General features: G+C 56.7%; 1 protein-coding gene and 2 non-coding genes across 8 annotated transcripts; all 3 read right to left on the bottom strand.

Moving 5' to 3' along the window:
• Nucleotides 1-88: 88 nt before the first annotated feature.
• On the bottom strand, nucleotides 89-16,883 carry TNPO2 (transportin 2). Of its 6 annotated transcripts, none has more exons than XM_077859786.1 (25): nucleotides 16,726-16,883; nucleotides 15,115-15,226; nucleotides 14,391-14,466; nucleotides 14,157-14,306; nucleotides 11,546-11,652; nucleotides 11,328-11,461; nucleotides 11,157-11,238; nucleotides 10,960-11,082; nucleotides 10,739-10,857; nucleotides 9,799-9,859; nucleotides 9,532-9,697; nucleotides 9,161-9,313; nucleotides 6,472-6,697; nucleotides 6,086-6,257; nucleotides 5,521-5,607; nucleotides 5,334-5,441; nucleotides 5,067-5,225; nucleotides 4,364-4,451; nucleotides 4,078-4,176; nucleotides 3,362-3,457; nucleotides 3,013-3,118; nucleotides 2,636-2,735; nucleotides 2,482-2,556; nucleotides 2,252-2,379; nucleotides 89-2,166 (listed from the first exon to the last, which is right to left on the bottom strand). In XM_077859786.1, exons 2-24 carry the CDS (start codon nucleotides 15,211-15,213, stop codon nucleotides 2,272-2,274), a joined length of 2,694 nt encoding a protein of 897 aa, XP_077715912.1. In that variant the 5' UTR covers nucleotides 15,214-15,226; nucleotides 16,726-16,883; the 3' UTR covers nucleotides 89-2,166; nucleotides 2,252-2,271. The 6 variants fall into 6 exon arrangements, with proteins under 6 accessions (XP_077715912.1, XP_077715914.1, XP_077715917.1 ...); XM_077859788.1 differs by having other exon boundaries at nucleotides 3,013-3,088; XM_077859791.1 differs by having other exon boundaries at nucleotides 2,278-2,379; nucleotides 3,013-3,088.
• Nucleotides 4,246-4,323, bottom strand: LOC144291272 (small nucleolar RNA ZL2). The gene has a single exon (XR_013358585.1). It is a non-coding gene; the product is annotated as a small nucleolar RNA ZL2 (small nucleolar RNA).
• Nucleotides 6,346-6,415, bottom strand: LOC144291266 (small nucleolar RNA SNORD41). Its single transcript, XR_013358578.1, has one exon. It is a non-coding gene; the product is annotated as a small nucleolar RNA SNORD41 (small nucleolar RNA).
• Nucleotides 16,884-16,903: the final 20 nt, after the last annotated feature.

Below are 16,903 nucleotides of genomic sequence, written 5' to 3'. Positions count from 1 at the left end.
GAATCCTGTGCACCTCCATTTCTAAGGCGTCCCAACACACACACATCTTTTCTCTACTGCCAAAGCCAAGGATACAGGAAGCCAAGGGTTTCACAAGAAACTGATCTTTACTCAACAAAGTTCTACACAAGTGGAATCTCACGCCACCTCGGCGCCAATCCCCAGCACAGCACAGTAACAAATGGACAGACCCTGGAGCCCGTAGGAGGAAGAGGGGGAGGGGGAGAGAGGGATGTGGGACAAAGAGGGACTGCAGATCCAGGCCAGTCAGGGTCTGCAGACCTGGGCAGGGGAGAGGGTTGAGAAGCTGAAACTTCGTTGTGCAAAAATCAACCAAAAATAAATTAAAAAATTAAATAGTTTTCTTTAAAAAAAAAAGAAGAAGAAGAAGAAAAGAAAAAACTAGAACCAGGCTCCCCTTCCCTGAAGGTGGCCAGAGCCCCCCATCCTGGGTGGAGAAGGGGTTACAAATCCCATCAGACACCCAATCCATCCACACACCCCAAGACCCAGCAGAGGATGCTCCAAAGAACTGGATTACCAGAAAATTAAATGGTACCTAATTTTTTTCTTTTTTTTTTTTTCTTTTCTAACAAATGGCTTCCAGAGACCTGCTGGAGTTTCACAGGGTAGGGAAGCCTGCTGAGTTTATGGAATGTGCACCAAGTGTCCCTTGGAATAGAGGCAGGGCTTGACCCTGTCTGGGGAAGACACAGGGCTATGATGGGGTTGGGTCCAGGGCCCTGCAGGGATGAATGGAACAAGCCCCAGGATGTAGGAATCCAGTCAAAGCCCCATAAATCCCCCAAAAGGGCCCCCAGAAAAGTAAAAGTAGAGAAGGGGAAAAAAAGGGAAACATTAAGGGGGCTGCAGGGCCTGATTCAGTTTTGAGGCCAACTGGGAAATAACCATGCCCCCCCCTCTAGGGGTGCCTCCCACACTGTGACTGTATCCCCAACCAATCCCAGAAGGTTCCCTAGAACACTGCCCCTATCTGGTGGGGCCTTGTAGCTCACTGGGAGCAGTGATGAACAGGAAGCCCCAGGGACAGAGTGGGGTCAGGGAGCGTTACCAACTTCTCCAAAGCACTTGATTTCCTTCTTGCTGGCAAAGCAGAAGCTTTCATCCTCTGTGCCCCGTCAATTAAATGCCCCGGCCCCAGCCCTCAAGTTAAAATTCAGGCTGGAACCTAAGAGGAGAGCTCTAAGCAGCACAGACACAGACTGCCCTTGAAACAGACTTGCTTATGAAGAGATGCAGGGGGGTAGGGGGTCAGCAGCTCTGGCTGCCCCCAGCTCTCTTCAGGAAAAAGACCCTGGCCCAATGTCTTCAAAAGTCACTGGAGCACAGTTGGGGTGGGGGTGAAGAATGGGCAACCTCTGGCCAGACCCAGCCACTCTGGCAGTCCCCATTCTTCTGGCTGGGACAGAGCAAGGAGGGGGACACACAGGCTGTGGCTGCCACAGAGCTGGCAGGAAGTGTGCGGAGCAGGTCCGAAGCGTGCGCGTGCTGACTCGGGCGGCCCGGAGATAGCCGTCCTCTTCCCCCGCCCCAGGGTCCCGGCGGAGGCCCCCAACCCACCCAGCCCTCCCCAATCACCAATTCCGGCAAAACAGCAGAAGCTTCTTAAACTCTAGATGCAGGTTACACGGAAGGCCTTACGGGTTAACTCAGGGGTTCACTAATTCTACTGTCTCCATGCAGTCGGGGAAATGGTGGGGCGGCTGGCCCAGCCTGGCTGGCTGCAGCGCCGCACATGCGTGTGTCCACGTGTGTACATGTGAGTGTACGTGTCTCTACAAGGACCCCCCTCCCCGCCTGCTTTCCCCTTGCCTCACCCTAAGCCGGATTCGGTCGGCCGTGTTGAATCTTCCCTCCCACGAGGCTGGCCCAAATGGGCTGCCTGAGGTGACCCCGACTGAGAGCAAAGGGCCCTTGCTGCCAAGAAGTCCCACCCCCCCTCCCCTGTTTGTAGGATGAGTGTGGAGACCCCACCCACCTGCCCGCTGGCCGGCAGACCACACACACCCATGGCAGGTAGGTGGACGGGGAAGGCGTCTGGATTTGGGTCCCGCTCACTCCTCCCTAACCCCCCTCGACCAGGGCACAGCGACTTCTGGACGCAGCGCGCTCCCCAGCAACCCCTCCAACGACGCAGACAGAAACCTGTGGGGAAAGGCAGGGGTCAGGGCCTGTACCCCTCCCCAACCCGTCCCAAATCAAAGGCCCCCCTTGCATGCAGCCTCCTCACCTGACAGTCGTGATGCTCATCTAGACCCCATAGAAGGCAGCCAGCCTCTCCTTGAGCAGAGGCGGGAACTGCTCTGAGAACTGCTGCCAGTTCTCCTCCCCAACTTGGTCTTTGAAGCCATGGAGAATCTGTGATGAGGCAGGGGGTGAGGGGCGGCCCCGGGGCAGAGCCATCCGAGTGCAGCCTCTCTCCCCAGAGGCCCACCTCCACCCTGCTGCTCACGAGCTCACCTTATAAAACATGTCCCGAAGGTCATCCTTCGGGCTCACCCAGGAGGCTACAGCGTCGCAGAAGAAAATAAAGTCCTGAAACATGACAGGGCCTGTGTGAGGGGCTGCACAAGCCCAGCCCCCGTGCCTTCCCTCCAAGCCCGGCTGCCCCAACCTGCACGACGCCCCCGGGGTTGACGCCTATCATCATGCAGATGCCTCGGAAGGCTGAATCCTTCTCCTCGTTGTCCCTGATATTCCTGAGGGACGTGCACCTGTGGGGGAGGTGAGCGGCAGGCAGTCAGCTGGCGGGGCTGGGGCAGGATGGGCATCTGTGGGGGGCAGTGGGGAGCAGCAGGTCAGCGGGCAGCGGGGCTGGGGTGGGGCATGTAGCTATGTGGGGGGGAGGGAGCGGGGGGGGCAGCGGTTCAGCAGGTGACAAGCTGGGACATGCATCTAGGGGTGGACACAGGCAAGGAACGGGTCGGGCCTGCCCCACCCCCCCAGCTGCCCAGCCCACCATACGCAGGCCCCACGCAGGGGAGCACACACCAAGGCCGGATGAACTGCTGCAGCATGGGGGCCACCTCCTGAGGGCACACATAGCCCAGGCGGCCGATGGTGATGGCTGGAATGGCAGAGGGACTCGTCAGGCGACCTGCAACCCCGAGCGGCCCCGGGACGGTACGTGGCGGGGCCTCTGGCATGAGGCACCAGCCCCGCCCCATGGGCCCCAAGGGAATAGGCCCTACCAGGGACTCCCCTGAGGCCAGCAGCTTCCCTGGTGCTCTTCCCAGACACCTTCCCTTGTTCTTTCCCGAGGTCTCTTCACCACCCCCCTCCCAGCTGGGAACCCCAATTCCAGGTAAGGGGACAGCAGCTGCTCAGGCCTGGTGCCCACCTGTGTTTTCCAGCAGCGTCTTGGGTGTGTTGGGCCGGTTGATGATCTCCACCAGGTTGTTGAGGACCATCTGCACGTAGGGCTGCATCTCTGCCCCTGGGGGACCAGTTAGTTAGAGCCCCGCAGGGCCCATACCATCCATGCTGACCCCAGTTGCACCCAGACACTGGCCAACTGAAACCAGTGAGAGAACAAAACTCATTCTCCGGCTGGTGCCCAGCTCTGGACCCATGGCCAACCAGGGACAGGCCCACACCTTCCAGACACCAGAAGCTTCCTTGGAGTCACTGCTCAACAGCAGGGTTAGACCACATTACCCAGATTCCATGGGGCCGGGGGGGCGGGGCGGGGGGGGGGTGTAGATGGGGAGGGAGGCGGCCAAATTCTCCCAACCAATCCCAGCGGACCTTTCAGCCAAGTGCATGGCAGGGAGGGGAGTAGGTCAGGAACAATCCAATCTGAACAGGCCTCCTGACTCCGCCTCTTTAGAAACCCCTATCCTAGATGCCTTTTCCAAGCATTTGGCAGCATCCCCACGAAAGTACTCAGAAATGGCTTCTTTGCATCACCAACTGCTGCAATACTCAAGCAGCACCAGGGCTCTCTTAAGGGGACCGGTCAGTCACAGCCAGGGTCTTGCCCCCAGGAAGGAACAGGAGGGGGGGTGGGGGTGGGGGTGGGTGGGTGTAGGGCCTGTCAGCTTGCAGGGCACTCACCCATCTGCATGCAGATCTCGCCGATGGCCCAGGTGGCATTGTTGCACACAGAGATGAACTCAGGGTTCAGGTTGGTGCCCAGGATGGGCATAAACTCGGCTGGTGGGGAGAAAAAGGAGTGCTGAGCAGGAGGGCAAGCCAGGGTGAGCTCCTGGACCTGGCCGGGCAGACCCCATCAGACAGTACGAATACAATCCAGTTTGGTCATTATCCTCCCAAAGTCATCTTTTTCCATCATTTGAGGCCAGAGCTGGGGTCGCAGGGTGAGGAGAAGACGGTTCCGTACCGATACAGGGCTTGACATGGATGAAGCAGGCTTTGGTGAGATCTCCCAGGAGGGCAAAGGAGCTCTGCCGAACCTCTGGCATGGAGTCCTGAGGGGTCAGAGCAGGGTCAGTGTGGCAAGGCTCCCCGCCCCCCAACCAGCTGGGATCCTGAGTAATCCCTCAGGCAGGGCAGCTAGGGGTGCGGGCCCCAGAGCACAGCCTGACCCTGGCACACTTCCTGTCATGGGGCCCATCTATAAACCTGGGACACAGTGAACCACAGGGCCTTGGTCAGGGTACCACCACAGCAGGGAGCAGGCCTAACTGCGGCCCATCCCGATACACTGGGTGCATGGGTGTGTGTAAAGTTGGAGGAGCTTATGCTTTCATATCCCCCCCCCCCACTTTTTTTAAGTAATCTCTATACCCAGCATGGGGTTAGCTCACCACCCTAAGATCAAGAGTCCCATGCTCCACCGAGCCAGCTAGGCGCCCCTTGTTTCTCTGTTTAATTTTCTACGTCGTTAGCTCATTTAATGAGACTTTATTCATATCTTACTGGAATCACTTTTTAAAATAAATATAGGCTCCCCTCCTCCCCCCATGGGTCCCTTTCTCCTGATTTCCTTCAGTCACAACCAGGGCCCTGAGTCATCCCAGGGTGATCTGCACAGGCTGCTATGTCTTCACTGCAACGAGAGAGCTTGCGAGGGGCCCACCCACCTGCATGCACTGGAAGAGCAGCGTCATGATGTTGCTACGGGCCACCAGCTGTTCCACATGGCCGCCCAGGCCCTCAGCCAGGCCGCTGAGCAGGTCCAGTGCCACGATCATGAAGTCCTTGTCAGGGGCCTCATACTGCTCAGGGTGCTGGGTGTACATCTGGGCACAGATGGGGCAGGCAAGCAGGTTAAGGCGAGGGGGCCCAGGTTACGGGCAGCTACAGAGGAGCGGGGCAGCAGGGGTGGGAATTGGTGGTGGGATGCTCACCATGGCCTGGGCCAGAGTCTTCTGCACCAGAGTGACACAGCGTTGGTAGACCGGCTCGCAGTAGGGCAGGAAGCCGCTCTGCAGGGCAGTGGCCACCGATGACAGGCACTGGTTGGGAGGAGGGCAGGAGAGGTGAACTCAGGAAGGACGGGACAGGGCTCTGGGAAAGGGCCTGGAGCCCACCCACCTCCAGCAGAGGGAAAAGGTCCTTGTCTTCATCCTTGAGCTCGTTCCACTTCTGGATCAGCGGAGGCATCAGCTTCTGGATGTATTCCTGGAGAGGGAGCAAGAAGTTGGGGCTCCCTGGGTGGGGAGTGGCAGCTTGGCACCAGCAGGGCTCCCCATGACACAGAGGCGCCTACTGCCTGAGTGATGAGGTCTGAGCATCTCGGTGGCTCATGGGGCCCTACAAGGCCTTGCCATCCAGCCGGACCTCCAGGCCCTTCTGGTCCATTCCCTTCTCACCAGTCCCTAGCCCCGCCCCACCCTGCTCCACCCCCTCAGAGCCTGGGGGTCAGCACTCCTGGTTCCCGCAGGCCCCTGAGCTTCCCCAGCACAGCACTTACCACGCTGTTTCATAACTGTTTGTCTCCCCCGCTAGACTGGGAGCAGGGCGAGGGCGGGGGCCAGGTCTGTCTGTCTGCCTGTTGAGGTCACGGCCATGTCCCTGGCGTGCGACACGGCGTCGCCGCCAGGTCACTGGATGCAGAGGGGCAGGGGGATCAAGAGAGGGAGATGCTGTGGGGTCTCACCGGCTGGTTGAGGTGGTGGCCCACAGAGTCAGCCAAGGTGCCGATGGCATCGTAGAGGATGAGCAGGTTCTTGTGCTGGTACTTGCCGAAGGCAAAGACAAGGGTGTCCAGGATATAGCTGAGGTAGGGCACTAGCTCTGTGCAGGCCTCCTCCTCCAGGGTGGCGAAGGCACTGGAGTGGGGAAGGGGTTTAGTGGGTGGTCACAAGTGGGGCTGGGCCCTGGGGTGGGGGGTTGAGGGGTGCGGGGAGGACATGCACTTGGGATCAGCCAGTACGAATACGTCAGAAATCAGCAGGATGTCAAGGGTCATGAGTGTCATCACTTCCCAGAAGGCAGCCAGTGGGGGCAGGGGTGGGGGCTGTGGGGGCAGGGGTCGAGAGTCACCTGCAGGCTGCTTCCTGCACCCTCTTGTTGCCATCCAGGATGCGCTTGAGCAGCTCTGTCATCAGAGGCTTGAGGTGCATGTCAGGTGGTTGGCTAACCACCCAGTGGGCATAGCGGCTCAGTGTCCAGCAGGCAATGGAGCGGACCAGGGCCTTCTTGTCCGACAGGCACTGGATGAGGTGCGGGATCAGCTCGGGCAGATAGGGCACCATGCCCTGCATGCAGCCTGCAAGGACCAGGACAAGGGCAAGCCTGAGCCCGGCTGGGCCTGGCCACACCCACCCTCCTGGAGAGAGATCACCCACCTAACATGCGGGACACTGAGGCCGGGAGGCAAAATCACAAAAGCTCAGTACAGAAAAGGTGAAAGGTTGGGCCAGGACAGGAAGCAGCATCAGAACAAGCCTTTCCCCTCCATCGGGTCCACCCCATCCTGGTCACTCATTAATTCACAAACGGCCAGGCAACACAAGTGACCAAAATGGATGGAAAGTACTTTTTTCTTTTTTTTTTTTTTTTTTAATTTTTATTTATTTATGATAGTCACAGAGAGAGAGAGAGAGGCAGAGACACAGGCAGAGGGAGAAGCAGGCTCCATGCACCGGGAGCCCGACGCGGGACTCGATCCTGGGTCTCCAGGATCGCGCCCTGGGCCAAAGGCAGGCGCTAAACCACTGCGCCACCCAGGGATCCCGGAAAGTACTTTTTTCTTTTTAAAATTTTCTCTTTTTTATTTTTTAAGTAGGCTGCACGTTCAGTGTGGGGCTTAAACTCACAACCCCGAGGTTAAGGCCTGAGCTAAGATCAAGAGTCAGACACTCAACCAACTGAGCTACCTGGGCGCCCCTCTTTTCTTTTCTTTTTAAACTTAAGCTCAGGGGGATCCCTGGGTGGCGCAGCGGTTTGGCGCCTGCCTTTGGCCCAGGGCGCGATCCTGGAGATCCGGGATCGAATCCCACGTCAGGCTCCCGGTGCATGGAGCCTGCTTCTCCCTCTGCCTGTGTCTCTGCCTCTCTCTCTCTCACTGTGTGCATATCATGAATAAATAAAAATTTAAAAAAAAATAAAAATAAAAAAAAAAAAAAATAAACTTAAGCTCAGGGATCCCTTGTGGCGCAGCGGTTTGGCGCCTGCCTTTGGCCCAGGGCGCGATCCTGGAGACCCGGGATTGAATCCCACATCGGGCTCCCGGTGCATGGAGCCTGCTTCTCCCTCTGCCTGTGTCTCTCTCTCTCTCTCTGTGACTATCATAAATAAATAAATAAATAAATATTTTTAAAAAATTAAACTTAAGCTCTATGCCTAATGTGGGGCTCAAACTCACAACCCCAAGATCAAGAATCACACATTCCACCGACTGAGCCAGCTAGCTGCTCCAACTACTTTTCTGAAACATTTCTTGGATGTTTTTGAGTTTTCTATTTTTCATCTTCTTTTTATTTCTAAGATTTTATTTATTTAGGGCAACCTGGGTGGCTCAGCGGTTTGGTGCCACCTTCAGCCCAGGCGTGATCCTGGAGACCCAGGATCAAGTCCCGCATTGGGCTCCCTGTGTGGAGCCTGCTTCTCCCTCTGCCTGTTTCTGCCTCTCTCTCTCTCTCTCTCTCTCTCTCTGTTTCTCGTGAATGGATAAATAAAATCTTAGAAAAAAAAAAAGATTTTATTTATTTAGTCATAAAAGACAGAGAGATAGAGACAGAAGCAGAGGGAGAAGCAGGCTCCATGCAGGGAGCCCGATGTGGGACTCGATCCCAGGACTCCAGGATCACGCCCTGACCCGAAGGTAGACGCTTAAACCGCTGAGCCACCCAGGTGTCCTTCATCTCCTTTTTAAAAAACCATGAACATATTTCTTGTTTAGAGAACGCAGATAGTAGCACGCCACCTAATAATCCAAAACCCAAGATCTATTTTTACCAGTTGTGGGTCAATTCCTCCAAATCTTTTCCCATTATGTTTCCCCAGAACACCTAATGAAGCTTGTGAACATATACACACATATTACCATAACACACACTGCACTTATTATATAAGGAAGTCTTTCCTTGGATAAATTTTAAAAGCTCTCCAGGGCGAAGGCTCCTGCTACCGTGTCTGAACTTTTTATGACAGGCCTGGATGCTGAGGTGGTCACGAGTGACACATGTAACACACTCACAAAGCCCTCAGGTATTCAAGCTGTACATCCCATCAGGACGAAGGGAGCTCGAAAGCCGTGCCCAGGACAGAGCATCATGTGAAGTTTGTGTACACACCTCACTGCACATCACTGATCTCACAGGCCAGCCCTGTAGCTGGGAGCCAGCCCAGCTGCACCCCAGGGTGACAGCGCAAGTGGTGTCAATCTCTCTGCCCCAACCCTACTCATTTCCCCATCTACACACCCCACCTCATCGGGCTGTGCTGAGCCTGCGGGACCAGGCTGCCCCTATCATTGTTGTAGTCATCACTGCACTGACCACCTCAGAGAATTGCGATCTCTGAGAATTAAAGGGAGGGCTCACATTTTGGGGTCTGGAGGTTCCATTCAGGCCCAGAGGCTGAGCAGACCTCTGAGAGAGAGCCTGCAGATGACATCACCCATGCCGTACAGCTACACAACACAGCCCTGCCTGGGCCAGCTCCATACAGTCTCACACCAGCACGGGACGCTGAGGTCGGGCCTTACCAGGCCAGTGGGGCCACTCACCCTCAGCGATGGCGCCCAGCACAAGGATGCCTGACTCTTTGACCACCCACTCAGGGTGGAAGAGGAGGCCCTTGAGCAGGGGGAGTAGGTGAGGCAGCAGTTCCTCCCGGAAGACGTTGGCCAAGACGTCCAGCGCAGCTGCCGAGCACTTCCCTGGGACGGGAGGGGAAATGTGGGGGCAGGCTCAGGGAGGCCCTTAGGACAGGCTGCCAAGCTCCTGAGGGGCTTTACCAAGACTCTACCCCCAGGATCAGAGATCATGATTCGAATCTTCATGATCTGCTCTGAGTAGGCTGTCTCATCACCTCCTGAGAGGCAGCCCCTAGGCTTGCTGCCCCCACCTCCCAGCCCCCACAGGCCAGGCCACGCACTCAGGTTCCAGTCGGACAGAGCATCGTCATCATCATCATCCTCTGCGTCCTCCGAGCCATCAGGCCGCTCAGCCTCATGGGGCAGCGTCACTGTGCGTGACTTATGGAATCGTGGCTTGATGTCTTGCTCACTGTCCGGGACTGCCTCATCTTCCTCCACGTCCCCCTGTGGGGCCGAGCAGATCACTAAGCACCACCAGGGCCCCCCAGCCTCAAGGCCCCAGCCCTCATCTGTCCGTTTGTGCCCAGCAGTGGGCCCTGACTGACCTTGAGCAAAATGATGTCAATTTCTGAGTATTTCATCCCATTTACCAGGATGGGGATCAACCTGTGGAGAGAGAGGCTGTTCATCGGATGCAGGGGCCCCCAGTGGGCTCACAGCCTGGGTAATACAGAAGCCAGCCTGCAAGGAGCCAAGGGGCAGCGTATGGCCCTGAGGGGTATTATCCCAACTTAGTCGTAGCCACTGTGACCAGGACAAAGGGGACAGTTCTCTGGCTCCACGAGAGAGCTCCTGAACCAGACCTGGCCACTCAGTGGATTCCAGGCCTCTGTTTGAACAATGGCTGATCCCCAGCATACTATAAGTCAAGGAGGACATGTGGCCCTTTTCTGGGATGAGCCAGGTCAAAGGAACAAATAGGCAAGGCAGCCAGTCCTCCACCCTCCCCCCAGCTGCAGTCAATGCACCTCGGGATTGGGAACTTTGATTCATGATTCAGGGATAGGCAAGTGACCCAAGCTGGCCAAGGAGGGTCAGTCAGCCCTAACCCTTTTGCTAGACATACTGATTTAATAGAAAATTTCTTTACTCAGGGGTGCCTAAGCTTGAAGGTAGCAGAAAGCCACAGCAGTACCAAGAGGGAAGGTCGTGCCTGACAGTAAAGCCCAACACAGAGGGAATAGATCTGCGACCTCACAAAAGTCTTTTACGTCCTTTGAGCACCTGCATCCAGCTATGCCTGAAGGCTTTGTCAACTTTTCATTTTTTTCACCTATGACTTACCTAATTATTAAGTCATTAAAAACTATTTTTTTATCGCTTGCTAAATAAACATACACAGGAACAGAAAGTAAACCGAGATATAGAACACATACTATGGCTGATATAGAAAATAAACAGGAAAACTAGAGCACAGTGAAGGGTGGAGGCTGAGGTAGGGCAGAGGGCAGAAGGCAGGAGGCAGGAGGCAGGAGTGGCACTCACTGGACCAGGTGGGAGGCCAGGACTTCCTTGCAGATGGGCTGCTCGGCCAGCGTCAGCCAGAACTCACAGGCCTCCAGGGCCACGTTCTCATCATGGTCCTGAGTCCTCTGCAGCATGTACTAGGGCAGGGTGGGAGAAGGCTAAGGCCCAGCCCAGCTAGGGGTAGCTCGCCACCTGTCCCCCACCCACAGCATGCCTGGGCCTGCCTTGGCTGTGCACACCTGGATAATGCTGTGCATGTGGGGGATGAGCCTGTCGATCCGCACTTCCAGCAGCATCACCAGGGCACGGCACACGTTCTTCCGCACCTCAGGGTCATCATCCACGGCCAGGGCGAACAAGTGCTGCGGGGAAGGTGGGATCAGCTGCAGCAGGGCCCTCAGCCCTTGCCCTGCTCACCCCTAGGCCGGCAGCCCACCTCGATGAAGGTGTCAATGTTGTCCATCAGCGCCTGGGCCCGGTCCATGATGAACTGGTTCACGCAGGCAATGGCATGGGACCTGGCAAGGAGTGGGCACCTCGGTCAACCCTGACCCACCTATCCCGCCCCCTCCAGGCCCCCTGCAGACCCCCAGGGAGCCACACCCACCGGATCTTTGGGCTACAGTGCTTGAAGAACTGTAAGAACTTGGGGATCATGATGTTGAGAGGCCTGTTGAGGGCATCACTGTCTAGGAGCTCAGACGAGTCTTCGCAGATCTTCTGCAGGGCTCCAAAGGCTCCCTGAGTGGAGAGGAGTAGATAGACAGCTGTGAACCCCAGTCCAGTCCCAACTCCCACCCAGGTAGGCCACAGCTAGTCACCTACCTCACAGGTGTTGTAATCCTCTGAGTTGAGCAGGTTACACAGCTGGGGCAGCAGCTCAGGCCACATCTGCAGCTCACCCTTGGAAGCGATGGTGGTGATGAGAATGCCTGGGGCAGCCGGGAAAGGACGCTGCCTCAGGCTGGGTACTAGGTGCGGGCCTGCCTCGCACTCACTCCACTGACTTGCAGGCTGCCCATGCGCAGTCCCCTAGAAGCCCTACACACTCCTTTTGAGATCCTCTGAGCCTTACTGTAAGCCAGCTCTGTGGTAGGCCCTGGGATGCAGCACAGAACTAAGCACAAAATCGATGCCCTTGGGAGCTGTCTAGTGAGAGAGGCTTCGAGGTAAAAATAAATCAGCAAAAGACCCAGGAGGCTAGATGCCAAAAGCTAAGGGGGAAAAAAAGCAGAGAAGAGAGCTGGAAGAGCGGAGGTTGAGGGCAGCAATTTCATATATTTTTAAGTTTGTTTTTTTTTTTTTTTGAATTTATTTATTTATGATAGTCACAGAGAGAGAGAGAGGCAGAGACACAGGCAGAGGGAGAAGCAGGCTCCATGCACCAGGAGCCCGATGTGGGATTCGATCCCGGGTCTCCAGGATCGCGCCCTGGGCCAAAGGCAGGCGCCAAACCGCTGCGCCACCCAGGGATCCCTGTTTTTTTTTTTTTTTTATTAGTCATCTCTACACTCAATGTGGGGCTTGGACTTACGACCTCGAAATCATGAGTCACATGCTCTTCTGATGGAGCCAGCCAGTTGCCCCATTTTTAAATGGGTGGCCATGGGACACCTGGGTGGCTCAGTGGTTAAATGTCTGCCTTTGGCTTAGGGCATGACCCTGCGGTCCTGGGATCGAGTCCCACATCAGGCTCCCTACATGAAGCCTGCTTCTCCCTTCTGCCTGTGTCTCTGCCTCCCTCTCTCTCGGTCTCTCATGAATAAATAAAATCTTTAAAAGTAAAAATAAAATAAAATGGGTGGCCAGAGCAGGCTTACCCAGGTGATACCTTGCTATCTGAGCAAAGACCTGAAGGAGATGAAGGAGAAGCTATCCAACTCTCTGGGGCAAGAGCATCCCAGGCAGAGGGAATGGCAGGTGCAAAGGCCTGGGCAAGAGAAAGCCAGGTGTGCTCCAAGATAGATGAGGAGCCAGGGACTGAGCAGAGCGGGGACCGGGGGTGGGGGAGATGAGTGGGAGACGAGGGCCGAGAGGTGACAAGTGCAGGTTGAGGTGGGCCATACAGCCCTGGGGAGACTTGTACTGCTGCGCAGAAGCCCAAGAGCAGCCTGCAATAGGCATGGGCAGTGTGGAGGACAGAGGCGGTGTGGCAGCTGAGCCAAATTCAGGTGAGGGCAGCCAGGGAGGATATTCAAAGCCATTCCCCTCTGCTGGGGAAATGTTGCCACTGCCATCACTCCAGATGACCCTGGCTCCTGCTGCTGGGAAAGGTGTCACCTGCACTAGGGAGACTGTGGGGACTTGGGAGTGCAGTCCCAGTCCCATCCCAGTCTGTGCAACCTTGGCCACGTGGCCTAACCTCTCTGTAGTTCCACGGGAGGAGGGGGGAGGAGCATGGGCCCCTTGGGCGACTGGAAGTTTCAATATCTTAATTCAGACAGTCAGAGCTGAACCTGGCTACCTAGCAAACTCGGGAAGTCCAGATCCTTCTGCTGGGCTCACAGGGGGCACTGTTGGGGCTCAGGATAACACGCCCCAAGACCGGCACTTCTAGCAAGCCCTGTATCTAGCTCAAATTTCATACTACATTTTTCTTTATTGCATGGTTTTATGGTTACCTTCCCTTTACAGCAAGCAAATTTTAAAAAGTCATGTACATTTTCCTTCTAAATGCAACTTTTAAGAGTTGATGTTAAAGAATAAAAACATAAATCAGTTACATGTCAACTACATCTCAGTCAAGGTGGGCAAAAAAGCAAGTCGAGGGACGCCTGGGTGGCTCAATGGTTGAGCGTCTGCCTTTCGCTCAGGGCGTGGTCCTGGAGTTCTGGGATTGAGTCCCACATTGGGCTCCCTGCAGGGAGCCTGCTTCTCCCTCTGCCTATGTCTCTGCCTCTGTCTCTCTCTGTGTCTCTCATGAATAAATAAAATCTTTAAAAAAGGGGGGGGGGGGCAAGTCAGTAACAAAGAACTGAGTTGGTGTTTCCTTTAACTACTCAGGCAGCCCGTCGGGAGTCAGGAAGGCTCCATACACAAAACACACTCCCATTTCACCTCATCGTTATTGGTGAGTTAGCTGAGGACAACAAACTCCAGAGGACAGGGGGCCGTGGCCTTCTAATGTGCTGCACCGTCAGGACCGAAGCAGAGGTCTGGATGTTGAGTGACTGCCTCCAGAGTGGCAAGAGCTATGTCACGAGGGAGTGGTTCAGAGCACAGACCTGCACTGGTGGCTTCTGAACTCTGCTACTTACCAAGCGGGTCCCTTAACATCTCTGCGTCTCAGTGTCCTCATCTGTAAAATGGCAACACTGACAGTCCTACCATCCACGATACCGGAGCAGTCAGTGACTGACACCTTTAATGTGTCAAAAAGCTCCTTGGCTGAGAGGAAGAACTCAGGGAGTCATCACCAGCCGACTCCCGCTCTCACCTATGGTAGCTCGGATGAGTGAGGAGGCATCGCCAATGTTGTTGAGACACTCCTGTTTGATGAAGTCGGCCACAGGGGGCGGAAAGCTCTGGTAATGTGCCTTCACATTGTTCTTGAGGATGAGACCGCTGAGGGAACGAGTTGGCTCATCTGGGGGAGGAGGGCTGAGGGTCAGGGGAGCACAGGGGAGAAAGCGGGATCTAGCCCGTGCGTAGAGGGGCACCGGGAGCATACCTTCCGACTTGAGTCTGGTCAGGACAAAGATCAGGTAATTGTTGAAGTCCGGAAACTGGTTCAGTTGTTTGAGTTTCTGCCGGGTTGTTAAGGGACTTGGGAGACAAGGGCCTTCCCCTCCCCCGGTGGGTCCCTTCACTGCCGTGTAGCTAAAAGTCCCTCTGACCACCGGGACCAGGGGGACAGCTCCTGAGATGCCACCTGTCAACCCCCATGCCAGGAAACACAGCGCTGCAGGCACATCAAAGTCACCCAGTGGGTGGGAGAGCACGCCTGAGCTTTCCATGCACTCTTGAGAGGCCTGGCCACAGCAGTGAGAACCACTGCTACTCAGTCCTGCTCATAAGTCCCATGTTGCCCTTTTAAAAAGAAAAGAAAAGAAAAGAAAGAAAAGAAAGAAAAAGAAAGAAAAGAGAATCTACATTTTTAAGTAAAACTTGCTGATAGTTTAAATATCTTCAACTTTAACTTACAGAGTTTTAAGCATCACTTGGGAAAGAGACATTTTAACCATGAACCTAAACAAAAACCACGTGCCAGCTAGTGTTCCCCCCTCCTCCACAGGGCCACATTTCCTCTGGAAATGGGACTCAAAAATTCTAATCCCTAATTCTCTGCCAAAGCTAGCTCCTGCCGTAAGAGAATCTGGGAATTAGGGTGTCAGCCCCTTCTGCAGACGTCTGCCCTGTTCCCCCTAGGCCCGGAAGGAAGGAAGGAAGGATACGTCCTGCACGATGCGCTGCGTGGCTGTGTTGGGTGACTGCGAGTCTTTGAGCAGCTGCAGGACCTGCTGCAGGCCCTGCTCATCTGGCTGCCAGTCCATGGCGCAGGGTGAGCTGCGGGGTAGGGGCCAGGGTCAGCGCTGGGTCCCGAGGGCCCCATGTGAGATCCGGGCTGAGCCCCGGTGGAGGTGCCTGCAGCGGCCGCACGGCGGGAGCGCCCTCGGCTGACAGGCGGGGGCCGCCGATCCACACCAGCCCAAGTGCGGGGTCCCCGCCAGCTGCGCCATCCACGTTGGCGCAGTCTCGGAAACACAGGTGAGGAGATATGGGGGATATGGAAGGCCACGGGAGGCAGTGGCAGGGCTCGGCGGGTCCTCACTGGGCCCCGCACGGAGCTTTCATCCCAGGGCGGCCCATGCCGCCTCCCCCGGCTGCAGGCGTTACAACTTCCGCCAGCCTCACACCCGCTAGGCAAGGCGCCAGCCACCTCTCCACCCAGGGGCCCTGCCCCAGACCACGATAGCGCCCCGGCCCCCGTGGTCTCCCTGGTCCAGGCACAGTTCCCAACCCCAGAGACCGCTCTTCTTCCGAAATCCAGCCCTCAAGCCCTGCCAGATCCCAGCTGCCTCCTCCTCCTCCGTCTGGTCCCCGAGCCTCCCAGGTGCACAGTCCCAAGGTGCTCCAATCGTCCGGATCCCTGCCACCTCCCCTAATCCATCCCTCCAAACTGAGCCGGATGCCAGACGCTCCTCCTTTTTGGCCTAGCCAGACCCCATCCGAGATTCCTCTTCATCGGTCCGAAGCAATCCCCAGACAGGTCCGAGCTGCCTCTCCAAAGGCTAGCCAGCCAAGCCCGCCCACCCTGCTAAATCTGACCCCTGGACAGGTCCCCGTCCCCTTCCCCAATCAGGTCTGGCCAAGTCTCCCACCACCCCCCACCTTCTGCCTCCAGCCCCAGTCAGCATTAACTCCTGCTGGCGGATCTCTGCTGTTTCCCGCAATCAAGTTCGGCCAAGCCCCCCACCACCTCGAGCCGGCAACCCACTTCGTCCGATGTCTGCAGCTTCCCCCAGTTAGGCCTGGACGAACACCCCACGGAGCATTCCCCCCAACGGATCCTAGCGACACCTCGAAGTCAGACCCAGCAAAGCCCTCTAGAACGAAGTCTGACGCCCCTCCCGGTCAGGGTCCAAGAAGACCCCCAACTTTTAAATGCGGCCTCCCCCAACCAGACCCAACCAAAACCCCGCCGAAATATCCCCACACACACACCCGATCCTCGCGACGTTCCCCAATCAGGCCCTAAGGAGTCCCCAGACGCTTCCCCCAGATCCCCTCCGGCCCGATCCCAGCCGCCCCACTGGCCCGATTCTCGAGGCACCGGGGTCTGGCCCGGCTCCGAGGCCCCACCCCCTAAGCCCGGCTCGGTTTCCCCCTCCCCCGCCCCGGCCCGTTCTCGTTGCCTCGCGAATGGGGCCCAAACCAGGTTCTCGGCCTTTCCCGGTCAGGCGCGGCCCCGACGGCCGGGCCGCGCGCGGCGCTGACCCGGAGCCCGGCGGGGGTCAACACAAGCCTGGGCCGAGCCGGTCGGGCTTCGGGAAAGGCCCACTTACCGGGCCCCGGGTGGCAGCAGCGGCGCCGTGCGCTGCGGCTTCTCCTGAGACTCGCGCGGAAGGAGGGAGCCAAAGAGAGGGAATAAAAAAAAGAGAGAGAAAAAAAACGCGGCCGTGGATGAGCCGCGGCGGCTTCCGTACGCCGTTCAAATCGGCCCAGCAGAGCCAATCGGAAGGC

The sequence above is a fragment of the Canis aureus genome, chromosome 19 (assembly GCF_053574225.1).
Source record: "Canis aureus isolate CA01 chromosome 19, VMU_Caureus_v.1.0, whole genome shotgun sequence".
NCBI classification, from domain to species: Eukaryota; Metazoa; Chordata; class Mammalia; order Carnivora; family Canidae; genus Canis; species Canis aureus.
This window is presented reverse-complemented; position numbering and strand designations above follow the sequence as displayed.